This window comes from Calypte anna, chromosome 23 (assembly GCF_003957555.1).
Source record: "Calypte anna isolate BGI_N300 chromosome 23, bCalAnn1_v1.p, whole genome shotgun sequence".
In the NCBI taxonomy this organism is placed as follows: Eukaryota; Metazoa; Chordata; class Aves; order Apodiformes; family Trochilidae; genus Calypte; species Calypte anna.
The window spans coordinates 3,532,376-3,547,056 of record NC_044268.1 but is presented as its reverse complement, the minus strand read 5'-3'; the positions used below and the strand labels follow the sequence as shown (position 1 = coordinate 3,547,056).

Below are 14,681 nucleotides of genomic sequence, written 5' to 3'. Positions count from 1 at the left end.
CTAAATATGGTAGCCCTGCCCTCCTGGAGAAGGAAGCAGCAGGAGTTTGATGTGCAATTGGGCTCTGGTGAACATGACATCAATTTTAATTAGCAAGTGGCCACGGTTTCCCTACTAAACCAAAATAAAAAGGGCAAAGGAGAGCTCCCTGGGGCAGGGACCCTGCTGTGGGATGCTCGGGGCTTGTTCTGGGGGCCCAGCATCCCCTTGCTGGTTTTGCTGGGGTGAGCCAGCCCCATGGGCACCCTCCTGGTACCCATGGTCTGTGCCCCACTGCCAGCTTGATGCCAGGTGCCACCTGGTCCTGGCAACAGCCACGGGCCCCATCCTGGCCCATGGATGCGTTTGCAGTCTGAGCAGAGATATCTTTATTTGCCTAAATCAATATTCCTTTTTTCTTTTTTCCTTTTTTCCCCAGGCAGGCTAACAGAACCTGCAATGGAAGGACAGCTATCATTTGAGGAAGGAAGGCAGCCATGCAAAACAAATGGATATTTAAGGAAGTGCCACATGTTCTGAGCAGCAAGCCTGGCAGGATGCTGGGTTCCAGTTATGCATCTCCTCCCGATGGTGAGAATTGCTCCATGTCCCCAAACCCCTGCCCAGGATCCCACTGCAGAGCCTTCACCTTGGGCTTCTTCTCTTGAGGGGCTTCCTGGGGCTTTCCAGACAGGGACCCCCCAAACAGCATCCTTGAAAAGGTGAGAGGGAGGCTGGACTAGGGAGAAAAGAAGTTTCTTTCTCTGAACTAAGAGCCTGGAGCAGGGGAGAGTTTGGCAGCAGTTTGTGTGGAGGGAGATGACCCAGAGGCTGCCTGGAGAGACCCAGTGAATGCTGCCCCGAGGCTCTTCCTGCAATGGAGGTGCCTGTTCCAACCAGGATGCTCACCAGGGGCTGGGCTGCAGAGGGGCTGTGGAGTTAATCCCAAATCCTGGTGTGGGGAGCCCCAGAATCAGGAGCAGTTGGAGCTGGGGAGCCCTGCTGTGAGCTGGAGGATGCTGGGCAGAGCTGCTGCAAGCTTCCCCAGCCAAGGCTCTTGATGTTCTTTTTAATACATATATTAAAAGGGTGATAATAAGCAAATCCGTCAGTTATGCAAATGAGTGGCAATTGCATCTTGAAGAGCATCCCACAGTTTAATTACATCATAATTGCAATGTAACACTTTAATTACCATATGCATCACCAAATCATGAGCACTGTTTCTAATCTCTTCACTAATATTTCAAACCCAACAGCTCGCACGGGGCTCTGCAGCCAGCACTGTGTCCCCTGAGGTGGGGAGGGACCTGGGGAGGGGCCCCCCATAAAGGGATTGGGGTTTGTAATGGCTGGTTTGGTAAAAGCAGTTTGCTGAAAACACCAACCTAAGAAAAATAACAGAGGGGCTTAACAGCATCCTAAAATTCCCAGCTGGGCCCTGGGAGCAGGGTGCTCTCACTGGGAGGTGAGAGATGCAGTGACAGCTCAGGGAGTGGGACAAGGCTCCTGCCCAGCCCCTGGTGTCACCAGGGCTTTTGCTGCAGGGTGCAGATCCCTGGTTTGCTTTGCCACGGGCTGGCAGTGGTTTAACATCATCCCGTGCTAATCCATATAAATTCTCCTAATCGTGGATTTAATCTTTTAAGCGTGTGGTAATTAAATTCCCCACCAGTCAGAGGCACCCCCGGTGTCACCCGGGAGGTTGGCAGCCCCATGGGCAGCAGGGAGAGCCCTGGGGCTGGGACATTCAGCCACTTCCTTCCCTCCACTGTTTCCTTGTTGTTATCTTTTGCTTTCCTCTTTTTCCTGACCCCTTGGAGTTCCTGGGAGAGGATGTGTTTGTAGAAAGTCAAAGGTGGGGATCACAGCAGCAGAGCAGGGGATGTTTCATCTTGAGCCCCTCTAACCTGTCCCCAAGACCTCCCCCCCATCCCTCGGGAGCTCTGTGTCTCCAGCAGCATCACCCCAGGCAGCAGCAGAGGAGCCCCAGCAGGGCAGAACATTTGCTGCTGTGTTTGGAGATGTCAGGAGAAAGAAGAGGAGAAGATAAAGCCCCAGCAGGAGCTCCAGGACAGGGCTGGAGCACTCCTGAGAGACCCTTGGAGAGCAGGAGAAGAGCTGGATGAGAGAGCTCCTGAGCTCCCTGTACCACTTGATTTATTTTATTTTATTTTATTTTATTTTATTTTGTTCTCCTTCACTCCACTGCCCTCGTCCTGGCTCACTGAGCTGGATGGTGTGGGGGGACCCTTTGATGGGCTTTAATGGAGGGAAATTCTGTGCCATGAGGACCACATTAATGGATTAAACTTTGTAGTGGGAAGGAGAAACCAGAGCTGGACTGCTAGGTGGAGAGCTGACTGGCTTTGGGGACATGACAATTACTGTATTTAATATTTCTTGAACATTAAGAGCCAAATAGGAGCATATATTTAATTCATTAAAACAGTGTGAAGTAGCTCCCTCCATCCCAATACAGTTAATCGGTGCTCTATAGAGAAGTATCAGGAAATAAGTGTCTCCTAATGAAAGGGTCCCTGTAAGGTCAGCCTGCCACTTGTTAGCTAATCCCAGACTTATTTGTTTTGCAAATGACTCTCCCGTTTTGAACTGCTGTGCAGTCATTTCCATGGTGGGGAAGCAGGAGAGAGTTCACGGGGCTCTTTCTGGAGCCCTCAATCTGTCACTGGGAGGAGGATAAAAACAGTCTGGGAAGGAGCAGGAGCGGGAACAGGAGCAGGAATAGGAATAGGAGCAGGAGCAGGAACAGGAGTAGGAATAGGAGCAGGAGCAGGAATAGGAGCAGGAGCAGGAATAGGAGCAGGAGCAGGAACAGGAGCAGGAGCGGGAACAGGAGCAGGAATAGGAATAGGAGCAGGAGCAGGAATAGGAGCAGGAGCAGAAATAGGAACAGGAACAGGAGCAGGAATAGGAGCAGAAACAGGAGCAGGAGCAGAAACAGGAGCAGGAGCAGGAACAGGAGCAGGAATAGGAGCAGGAACAGGAGCAGAAATAGGAATAGGAGCAGGAGCAGAAACAGGAGCAGGAGCAGGAGCAGGAACAGGAGCAGGAACAGGAATAGGAATAGGAGCTAGAGCTGGAGAAGGAGCAGACTGCTCTGCTTGTTCCAGCCACGCCAGCTCCATCTCCTGCATCCGGGAACATTGGGAGCAAGGGGTGGGCTGAGGGACATCATGGGCAGTGGCAGTGTCACCACCCAGAGGGACAGGGAGCATGTGTGACACTGGGAACACCCTGCCTGGCCAGCACCAGCTCTCCTGCCCTGCCCTTCCAAGGGGTGTGTGGTCCATGGGGGTCCTGCTGCCCGTGTCCTCTGCCCATGCCATTGGTGCCACTGGTGCCATCAGTGACAGGGACAGGGGGGCTGTGCCCAGAAGGACATTACCAGGGGTGGCAGCTGGCAGATGTGGCTCTATAGGAGCAGAGATTGTTTGAGGCAGGGCCCCAGGGATGTGGGAATGCTGGGGTGGGGGGATACAGAGCACAACCCCCCCAGGACAGCAGCTTTGGAGAGAATGTGAGCTGCTGAGGGTGGGAGAAAAAAAATCTTTATTTCCAGGTATCACAGGGAAAAACTTGGCTTTATTTTAATTTCACTCTGAAGTAATGAAGTTTCCAGTGCACAGAAAGCATTACGCTGAGACAGATTTCTTTCCACTGCCTTCCCCCCCTTCCCCCCCTCAAAAAAAAAATGTCATGGCAGTGGAGGAATTGCAGCAACTGTATTTGTGGGCAAAAGAGAGGAGAAAGTAGATTAATTTTAAAAGGTTATATTGATTGCAGTCAGGCATGAGCCTGCAGCCAGGAGCCATATGAAATTCCCCATCCCAGGCTGTGTGGTGAGGGATGGGGATGGGGAGCCAGCTGCTCTCCTCTCCACGGGGCTGGGGTTTTTTTTTGTTTGATTTTGGGATCTTTGAGCACCACCAGGTCAGTTTAGTGTCTTGTTGGTTGCTCCTCAAATGTTCTCAGTTCCTGGGATAGTTCTATTGATTTGGTTTTACAGATGGACCCTGTTGCCTCTTCAAGCACTTGCTGAGCTCACTGTCCCCAACCTGGGCACCAGTCTTGCCACAGGGGCTGCACCAACATGGGCTCCTGGGAGCCTTTTTTTCCTTGCAACTAAGGCAGCTCTGCTTTGTACTCATGGATGGTGCCAGTAGCATCTTCCACCTTCTTCCAGGGCAGCAGGCCACAAGCCCCAATGTAACCCATGAGATCTTGTTTTTGTCACCAGGGATGGAGTTTGGGATGAAGTTTTCCATGGCTCTCCATGAGTCCAGAGTGTCAGGAGAACACCAGGGGCCTTTTATATCCCTGTGGCCAAACTCAGAACCCCTTTCCTCCTCTTCCCTAGGGCACAGCCTCTGCTTGGCACCCACAGGGCAGGAGCTGCCCCTCCTCTGCCCTCCAGCATCCCCCACATCCATCACGCTCAGGGGCTGCCCCTGCCCAGAATGCCAGCAGCGCGGAGCCGTGCGTGCATCCCCACATCAAGGACACATCCTCACCAGGAGATCTTCGAATTCCCAAGCCCCCCCCCAGCAGGGTCGTGGCTCACAGCAGTCCCGACCCTCACCGGGGCTCCGATTGCAGGAGGAGGAACTCGATGGGCCTGGATCAGGAGGGAGAAGAACAGGGAGTGGCAGGAGGGGTGCGGATCAAAGGCTCCCGCTGGTTCTTCCCCTGCCCGGGGCCATCTGTCCCTTCTTTGTCCCAGCTGTGCCAGGCCGGGGCTCTGGGCTCTCCTTCAATGGAGGAAAATGCTTTTGATCCCAGACGTCTTCCTTGGAGGGGCAGAAAGAATGGTTGTGCTCTGAGGAAGGAATTTCTATGGTTCAAGCTTTCCCCAGCTTGGTAAGAGGGCACCAAATGCTCCCGTAGAGAGCAGCTCAGCCCACGGTGCCATCTGCCCTCCTAGAAGATGCTGGCTGGGCTCTGGGCCAAGATCAGACCCAAACCCAACACCCCTGAGCCTCCCATAGCACCCAGCTGTCGGGAGTGTGGACACTGCCCAGCCCTTTCTGACACAGCCCTTGGCTTTTGGTGGCTTCTGCTTGGTCTTTTAACACCTCCAGGGATGGTGACTCCACAACCTCCCTGAGCAGCCCATTCCAGTGCCTGACAACTCCTACTAATGCCTCCTTTGAGCTGCTCTGGTCTTTGGGAGCTCAGCAAGATGGATGGGAGGCCCCTCTTTCATCTCCATTCCCCGTAGCCAACATTGCTATGGAGGAAATCATCATCTCAGCCTGCTGGGCAGTTGGTTCATTCACTTGTTCCTATAGCTTAGGGATGAGATAACACAGAAGGAACCACGTTGTGGCTGCTGCATTGCACAGACAGCCTGGAAGGAGGTGCAGGATTGAGCAGACCTCTTGGCAGGTACCATCAACATGGCTATGCTCCATGGAGAGCCTCAGAAAGGGGGATTCTCCCTTCTGCAGAGGGGCAACAGCAGAACATGGGGTACACAAGCTCTGGTTCCATTTCATGGGATCACAGGATAATAGCTGAGCCTGACAGGAAACCCCCTGATGAGAGCAGGGGCAGCTAGAACAGGTTTCTCAGGGCTGTGACAAGTCAGATTTCAAATATCTCCAAAGTCAGAGACACCACAACTTCTCTGGCCAACTTGTGCCAGTGTTGGGCTTCTCTCTGGCCAACTTGTGCTGGGGGACAGCCAGGTCTGGGGCTCTGGAGCTCCCTGAGGTGTTGTGCCATCTCAGCACAGGCAACTCGTTCCAAACCCAGCAGCTGTGGTGGGACATTGTGGCCTCCTGCTTTCCTGTGTTTTTTCAGGAGCTTCCTCTGGCTTTGTTTTCATTAATTTAGCACACACAGAAAGCATCAGTGAGCTCAAACCTCCATCTCCAGCGGCTGAAATCCATGAAGTACCCAACATAACCCACCTGGAGAGGTGTTCTCGGCTGGTCAGCAAATTGTGAAGACATTCATTGTATCCTTTAGAGCAAGAAATTATCCTGGAGTGTGAGTTATGACTCTGGGGTGATCATCAAGTCTGGAGATTTAAATGATGCACTAGAAAACTTTGAGCAGGGGACACTGAGTCTGAAACCCAGTGGGAGCCCTGGAGAGCTGCCAGGGATGTGCTGGGGCCCACAAGAGTTGTGGGTGACTGTGGGAGCCCCAGAGCATCCCCTCATCTCTCCTGGGGCTGGAATCTCACCCCCAAAGTCCTCTAATGCCAATCTCCTCCCTGTGCTGGCCTGATGCTGCTCAGCTGAGCACAGCATCATCCCTGCAGCTGGTGGGTGTTTTGGGGGTGGTTATTTCGTCCTGTTTTTAGGAAATGTCAATATGGATTGGGAACTTTTTTCAAGGGTCTGGGTGAGAAAAGGTCAGCTTGAACAAATTGCTCCACCTGAACTGAAAACTGAGAGGGGCAGAACAGTTTGCTTGCTGTTTTCCAGACCTACTCCAGCTTCAGATGGCAGCTAATTAAAATGCTGACATTTTAAGACACAGTGATGCAAAATCTCTTGCTCTGAGCCAAGTCTGGGCCCTTTTCAGAGTTCAGTTCACACATCTGCTGCCCGGAGTCACCCGGAGCGGCGTAAGCAAATGAAGGGGGAGGAGATGGGTTGGGTTTCATGCAGCCTTAGTCTTAGGGTGTGAGCAAGTTTTCAGCCCTTAGAAGAATGCTGTCATGTCAGCCTGCCTGGGCAGGGAGCTCCAAAAAACACCTGCATTCTGTGGCAGGGGTGCCTGTGAGAGGCTGGGGTTTGGGCTCGGCTCAGTGAGGGTGCAGGAGGGGATTTGGTGAAATATTGGTGAGGGGGTGAGAAAGCTGAAAGGTGGGACTGGGGAGAAGCACCCAGGGGGACAGCAGGGATCTGGAAGTGTCCCCTCTCACTCAGGACATGAAGGGTTTTGTGCAGGCACTGCTGGGGCACTGGGTCCCCCCCATATGGCTCCAGTGACACCGGTTTATCCTTGCCCTGCCCCCAGGGTGAGTCTCCCTAGGCTGTGAGGGGCACAGGCAGGGATGCATCCCATGGGTGAGATCTGCAGTGCTGGAGGGCTCAGCCATCTCTGCAGAGCCCTTGGTGCTGCCACAGCCCAGAGCTGTGAGGCTGCAGCTGCCAGCACTGACCTGGGCCAAAATATGGGTGCTGGGGTGTGGAGCCCAACCCTGGCAGAAGCCTCTCTGGGCAAAGCATCCCATGGCCGGGGATCTGGGGCCACAGGGGTGGGGGGTGGCAGGCAGGCTCTGCTTTTTTGGGGTTACCAAGGGGCTGAGGTGATTTGGGGCACCTTAGTCCCTGCTTGCTGCTGCCTCTCCTGCTCATCCCTCAGCCATTTTCCCGTGGTGTCCCAAGCCTCTGCCTGGCTGGGGGGATGCAGCCCCCAAGTCTCCCATGAGAGATGTTTCCCTGCTGTCCCCAGCCCCCTCTGTCTGCTGGTGGTTGGGAAAGCTCATGCCCAGCCTGCAGGAGAAAAATCATCTTTTTCCTGCAAAGGGAGCTGGCAGCTTTGTGGTGTCAGCCGGGGAGGGAGGGGGTGAGAGCAGCCTCAGCTTGGAGCTCACACTGAAGCCCCCTCCTCACTGCCACCCCTGTGTGGGGGGCATAGGCTGTGCCCCCCCCCTCCCAGACACCCACCCAGCACCCAAACAGCCACACTGGGAGCAGAGAGTGGCCATGCAGACCAAGTCCTGATCGCAAAAATATCCCAAATACATCAGGAACCACTTTATCACCCGAGGGACTGCACACGTGTGGCCACCAGGCTCCCCTCCGGGGGGTTTCGGGGGGCTGGGGGGAGCTGCCGGCCTCTCCCCAAACCCTGATTTTCAGCTCTGTCATCCTGAGGTTTCTGCCAGGCTGTTGCAGTGCTCAGAGCGCGATCTCCCAATGCCATCTAGTGTCTGCTCCGCCAGCCCTGCCCGGGGCTGAGGAGTTTATTTACTGAGCTCTGAGGTCCAAGAGGCAGCTCCCTCGGGCTGGTTCTTACCTGCAGCAGGGGTAACAAATCGGTGGGACCACGGGTTGGTTCTGATTCCTTTTCCTAACGCTCCCGTTCCCGCACCCAAAGCCCATCCCGGCAGGAGGGAGCGGGAGGATGCGGGGCCACGTCCGAGGTGATTAAAGTCTGACAGCCTTCAGCCACTTGTCTTGTAGCCCTGACATCACCTGAGGCTTAATCACTCAGGAAAGTGCTGTCATGGCCTATTGTCGCCGGATTGGGAGCACGACCTCTTTCCCATTTAGCTGCCATTTCCAAAGAATACAGCTTGCCAGGGGACAGGCGTGACTCAGGAGGCTGCTAATAGGATATAAAGACTCTGACCCCCGGGTTGCACATTTGAATGCTGCCAAGGTCAGCAGCAATGTCATCTGCACAGCGATTATTTGGCCAAACAACCCAAACCAGATGTAACTGGGCCCTTCCGTGGTGATCGGCAGGGACTATGGAATGGGTTGGACTCTGCTCCCACTTTCAGAGCATCCTGGATCCTGAATCTCACCACCTGGGCTTTAAGGACCAGGTGACTGCCCCCTGTCCCCTCCAGTTCCTTCCCCTGACATCACTGCAGGGACATCATCTGCACAAACTGGAAGTGCTCTTATTTCTGCCCTTCTGGAGGCAAAGTGCCCCCACAGCATCTCCCCTCTGTGCCCCCCTCACTTGCATCCCAGCACAGAGAAAGGTTTAGCAGGATGGGTGTCCCCTGTGCCCTTCTGTGCTCACCACCATCCACTGCCATGATTTAGGTCCCTGCTGTCCTCGTCCCCATCCTCAGTCACCACTCAACATGTGAATTTATCTCCTCAGCCACAAACCATCATACTGAGTCAGTTTGATTCTGTGATTAATTGAGCTCTCCCCAGAAATGAGGTTACTCCCTGCAGCCTCACTTATAAATACGAGCAGATTAATGGGTCCTGGCCCTGTTAGAGGGACACTACTAGCTGGGCTGGGGAGGGTTTTCCTGCTCTCATTCAGACACTCCTTGAATCCTGGGTGGCTTTGTCCTAAGAAAGTTCTGAACAGATCCAGGGGGGCTGCAAACCCACACCCAGGATGGAGACCCACACCCAGGGCAACATTAACCTGGGGGCTCTTGGCTGGGCAGCACAGCTTGCTGGGGGGCTGCAGCCCCAATTTCATTAGCACCCTGCCCCAGGGTGCCAGCAGGATGGATCAGCAGCTGCTGAGCTCTCCTGCCCTCTCATCAGCCACCCTGTTAATTGCAGCCAAGCTCCTGCCCTGGCAGTGCTGAGAGATGGGTGCACTTTGGGTCAGAACCACCCAGGGCTTGGTGGGAGATTTTAAAACCAGGGTTTGAACCCCCTGTGCCCATCTCCTTCCTCCTTGAGAAGGCTCTTCCCATGTCTGGTGGGATGTTGGTGCTGGGATGTGTCTCTGAGCCACCAGCATCTGCAGGACCTGTCACCACCCTTTGCTGGCCAGGGGTGGAGGCGAGGTAGGTGTGGGAGCCTCCCTGTGAAATCCCTGGGACTTTTTGCAAGCTTCCCAAGGCGTTGGCAGTGTGGGGAGGTGGTGATCACCCACACCAGCCCCAGGAGGGTGAGGAGCCATGGGCAGATGGATGAGGCAGGGAAAGGGGGGGATCCCAGGGCTGGCCTGAGGCACAGAGCCATCGGTTCAGCTGCAACAGCCCCAGTGGCTTGGCCAAGATCCAGCCCATTCCGTTTAGTTTTCACTAATCTGTTTGGGTTTGTGTTTTTTTTAATTATCTGCAAACAAGGTGCCTTCTTCTTTGAATAACAATGGTGCTGGGTAAGAGGAGCAGCGGGTGCTGGGCTGTGCAAACAGCACTTCAATGCCATCCGCTCTGGAAACTCACCCAGGGCCTGTTTTTCTGTATTTATCCAGCATCAATAATGGGATTCTGCCCTACTAACCAGCATCTGCATGCAACAGCACCAAAAGCAGGAGTGAGTCCTGCTGAGTTAATGTGTAAAAGCCTTTGCAATCATCTTGTGCTACAGACCTGAAGGAGGGTTTAAATATAAGGCTCTTTAATAAAATGAAAATAGCTCTTTCCCTGCTGGTTTTCTGCTTGTTCTTTCATGCTGCAGGAGCCCTGGGGTGGTATCAGGGCCTGACAGGTTTCCCATCCGTGCTCCATCAGCACAGGATCAGAAATATGACAGCAGCTCCTCAGAGGCCAGTGCTGCTTGAGAGCAGTCCCCCAGATAACTTCCTCCACTGGACTTAAAAGAACAAAACAAAAAAACCCAAGTTTTTTCACCAGAAAACCCATCTATCACTGGTGGTTTCACCTGACTGAAAGTGAAAGAGAGGCCTGGAGAGCTGCCTGGTCATTCTGGTGCCTGGGAATGGGGTTTAGTAGGACTGGTGAGGTTCTGTAGATGGTCCTGGAGAGCAGCCATGTGCCCATGGGATCTTTCTCCAAGAAGAGGACCCAGACAGCTCACTCTTAACAGCACAGATGTAAACCATATTTCCTTCCTCGACTGTTATTTTCATTCCAAGCCAATAGCCTCAGATGGGTGCTGGCCACATGGCACAGCCCAGCCTGGCTGCTGGCATCCTCAGCAAAGTCACCCGTTCCTGGGGATGGGTTGGAGAGAGCAGGAACCTCTCACCCATGTGGTGTCAGGCACTGAAACCTGCAGGAGCTGCTGGCAGAGGGATGGGAGATGCTTTGAAACCCCGTGCCTTGCTGGAAAATGGGTATAATCCTATTTACCTGCCTCCTCCCGAGCTGGCTGTGGTGGTTGATTCATGTCAGGAGCTTGGCTGGTGACTCTGGGATGAATGACACTATATAAATGCAAAGTGTTATTAATATTTCATGTTGTAGTGAAAATGTACTAATGGGGGTTGTTCTTGGAAGATGAAGTGCTGCCATTAATACAGCTCCGTGCCCCCAGCACTGTGGGTTTTCATGGGATGCTTGGTTTGGGCTGCTGTAGGGTGCACCCCTCTTCTGCTTCTGGCAAACTGGGATCTCAAGAGCATTTCAGTGGTGGGATGGCAGCTCCAGCACCAGGAGTTCTGTCCTGGCCAGCCCAGAGGCTGCACCAGGAGCTGTTGGCTGGTGCCAGCCCTGTCTGAAGGTGACATGGTGTCCCAGCAGCTTTTGCCTCTGGCTTCACCTCACTCTCTGCTTTTTCTCTCTGTTTATTTGGCTTTTGCTTCCACTGAGTGTCAGGCAGGGGTCAGCTCCACTTGGGCTCAGCTGCCCAGTCCTGACCAGTGGGATGTGGAGGGAAGTTGGGTGGCCTAGCAGGATGGGTGCTGCTCCAGTCCCTCCACACGGTGGGGACACAGCCCCTGGAAACCTCTTTCCAAGGCCACCACACAGGTATGTAAAAAAAAACAGAAAACACAACAGAAATGGGCTTGTTTGATTTCAAACTGCAGAACTCTTCCCTGGAGCCATCAGCAAACAATGGTAATTTATTTTACAGCTGTTTAGATTTGTTTCTCTTCATTAAAAAAAAAAAAACAAACCAGAAATGGTGGAATTGCAAATGAAACTCCTCAAATGACTCCAGCATTACCTGAGCTCTCACATCCCGAGGCACCCACACCTTGGGCCCCCACCCAACAGCCCCCCACTTGGCTTTGTGCCTCTAGAGCTGCATGCTGGGGAGCAGGGCTCAAAAATGGGGCTCTTTGAGCTGGGGCTCATCTTGGGGGACCTCCTGAACACTGGTGATGGGTAAGAGACTTGTGCCAGCTTGCAGGTGAGGGGAGGACAGGAAAACAGGAAAAGTGGATAATTAAATCCCGGTGAAATAATCAACAGCCACCCACTTGTCAGGAGGTGGGGAGGGATAAAGTCTCTTCTGGAGTTCTTGGCTTGGTGCAAGGTGGAATGAAAAGGGATTATAAAGGGAGGTGTTTGGCTGAGCAGCTCCCAGTGCCTCAGGCTTGGGCCATGTCACCCTGCAGGTCTGAGCAAGCGAGGATGGGTGCAGGGGGTGGTGGAGGGACCCCAGGACCTGCTGGGCATCCCTCGGCACCTGGCCCTGAGCCCACATCCCCCTTCCTAGCGGGGCAGCAGGAGGATGAGCCACGGGGCAGCCCTCGACCCAGGGAGATCTGACAGCCTACAGGAACACGTGGGGGATCTGCCTCCAAACTCGTCCCAACCCCCTGGGAATCTCCTCCTCGATCCCAGGGGATGACTCAGGCACCGCTGGGGCCTCTCTCACACCGGGCGATGCTGCTTCTGCCACGGCTGAGCTCCGACGGGCAGCAGCGCTGGCCTGGGCAGGTAAGGGGCACGAAACCCCCCCAGGGCAGCAGCCCCCGGCCCAGGGAACACAGAGCTGGGGCTGAGGAAGGCGACTCTGCCAGCCGGCATGGCGCCGGGCCCGATGCCGGGGTGATGGGCTCAACCTGGGCTGGTGCCTGAGCAGGTGTGGGGAAGGAGAAATGTGGGGTTTGTGTCTCCCAGGAGGTACTGGTCCCTCCAAGGTGTTATGTGGCCGGGCTGTGGGGAGCAGGGGGATGTGTTCACACTAAGATCGTGGACAAAGAGGAGGATTTATTATTCTCCTGATGTGTCAAGTGGTGAAGGAGAGCTGGTGCCAAACATAGCCCTGTGAATCCCACCTGGCTGCAGCCCCACACCCTGTGGGTGCATTTATCCATCAGGATGTGAGCCAGGATGGAGCAAGTGCTGGGGGTCCCAGTGCTGCTGCGGGTTGGGATCATCTGGAGCTGATGCAAACGGGTTATGGGGTCCCCGGGGTGCAGCCCCCCCCCCTTGTCCCTGCTCTGTGGTGTCCCCTCAATATTGCATGAGCACCTGTCCCATGCCCACTCGTGGCCTCCCCTGGTGTGTGGGCACGGCTGGGTGGGTGAGGGGCGAGCGGAGGCGATGTCAGATTCCAGATTCCAGCGGTGGGAGAGGACGCGGCGGAGGAGCCGCGGAGCTGGCGGGTGAGTCACGGCCCCGCTGCTCCCATTCGCTGCCTGCCCGGGCCGGGCCTGGCAACGGGAGGGAAATGAATAACAAATACCTGGGCAAGGAGGTGAGAGACGGGGCGGGGGGAGCCGGACAGCGAGGGGGATGAGCCGGGAGATGCCTGCAGGATGCTTCTGAACCAGGGAGCTTTGGTGGGACCCTGCGGGGGGGACATGTCACCCAAACCAGGTCTGTGCTAGGGAAGGTATGGGGGGGTATGTGTCCCCATGCCTGAGCAAAGGCCAGAGATGGTCCCCAGGGGCCACCCAGGGGGGAGCTTGGTGCTTTGGGGCAGGTAGGAGTGCAGGATGGGGACCTCCTGCTGCTTGTTGGCTGTGACTGTGTCTTCTCTGCCCCCACCCCCAGGCTCGCTGACGGGATTGGGGGATCATGAACTGGGCGGCGTTGGAAGGGCTTCTCAATGGGGTCAACAAGTACTCCACAGCCTTCGGCCGCATCTGGCTCTCCATCGTCTTCATCTTCCGCCTCCTGGTTTACGTGGTGGCTGCCGAGCGGGTCTGGAGCGACGACCACAAGGACTTTGACTGCAACACGCGGCAGCCGGGCTGCACCAACGTCTGCTTTGACTATTTCTTCCCCATCTCCCACATCCGGCTCTGGGCCCTGCAGCTCATCCTGGTGACCTGTCCCTCCCTCCTGGTCGCCATGCACGTGGCCTACCGGGAGGTGAAGGAGCAGAAGCGCCGCGCTGCCGGTGGGGACGGCTGCCGCCACGGCTACCTCAGCCCCGGCAAGAAGAGAGGGGGGCTCTGGTGGACCTACTTGCTCAGCCTCATCTTCAAGGCTGGCGTGGATGCGGTCTTCCTCTACATCTTCTACCGCTTCTACAGGAACTACACCCTGCCCCGGCTGGTGAAGTGTGAGCTGCCCCCCTGCCCCAACGTGGTGGACTGCTTCATCTCCCGGCCCACCGAGAAGACCATCTTCACCCTCTTCATGGTGGTGACCACCTGCATCTGCATCGTGCTGAGCCTCATGGAGGCCACCTACCTGATCAGCAAGAGGTGCCGTGAGTGCCTCCTGGCCAGCAGCCAGGACTCTGCTCTCTCCCACCCCGAGCCCACGGGCACGGAGGGGCAGGTTTTTCATGGGACAGACTACAACCCCCCCGTGGCCTCCATCCCTCTCACAGCCTCCATCCCCAGCACGTTGCCTGAGGAGGAGACTCTTCCCTAGAGCTGCTCTGGGGGAAAGCAAGAGGCTCTTACCCTGCACCCTCTTCCTCCCCCTCCATCCCCACGGTGGAGGTGGTGGTGGCAGCACCTTGGAGTTGGGCTGTGCCTGAAGGCTCTCTCCTGTCCTGGGGAAGGCACATGACATGGTTCAGCTGAATATGAGGTAACCCTGTGCTGTGGGACACTGTGGTTCCCGAGAACCAAGAGGGACAAACAGCTCCATGGTGGCTGGGAGCTGGCAGCAGTGTCCAGAGGTCAATCCCATCCCTCCAGGCTGGCTTAGCTGGTCCTGGCTGTACCCTTGCAATGAATAAAAATTTCTGTCCTTAAGAGGCAATGGCCAAAGTGGTTGTTCTCCACATCTCGGGAGAATTGGGGCTGTTTCAGACGGGTGTGATTGTCATTAATGACACTCATGAGCCAAGTGGGGACACGAGCACGTGCTTGGCGTGGCAGCCACTGTGGTCAAGTGCAGGGGTGAAGATCTGGCTGGGCAGGCAGAGTTTGTCATGGGCTGCTGGCTCTTCCTGCCCTGCCAGAGGAGA

The 14,681-nt window shown here is 55.3% G+C and overlaps 1 protein-coding gene across 3 annotated transcripts; it reads left to right on the top strand.

The window, feature by feature from the left end:
- The first annotated feature begins 12,101 nt into the window (after window positions 1–12,101).
- LOC103527661 (gap junction beta-5 protein) lies at window positions 12,102–14,463 on the top strand. Of its 3 annotated transcripts, none has more exons than XM_008492897.2 (2): window positions 12,102–12,244; window positions 13,307–14,463. In XM_008492897.2, exon 2 carries the CDS (start codon window positions 13,331–13,333, stop codon window positions 14,135–14,137), a length of 807 nt encoding a protein of 268 aa, XP_008491119.1. In that variant the 5' UTR covers window positions 12,102–12,244; window positions 13,307–13,330; the 3' UTR covers window positions 14,138–14,463. The 3 variants fall into 3 exon arrangements, with proteins under 3 accessions (XP_008491119.1, XP_030320241.1, XP_030320240.1); XM_030464381.1 differs by lacking the exon at window positions 12,102–12,244 and adding an exon at window positions 12,264–12,389; XM_030464380.1 differs by lacking the exon at window positions 12,102–12,244 and adding an exon at window positions 13,042–13,129.
- The last annotated feature ends 218 nt before the right edge of the window (window positions 14,464–14,681 follow it).

Excerpts from the sequence above, each read along its gene's own strand:
- LOC103527661 (XM_008492897.2), top strand. The coding sequence starts at position 13,331 with ATGAACTGGGCGGCGTTGGAAGGGCTTCTCAATGGGGTCAACAAGTAC.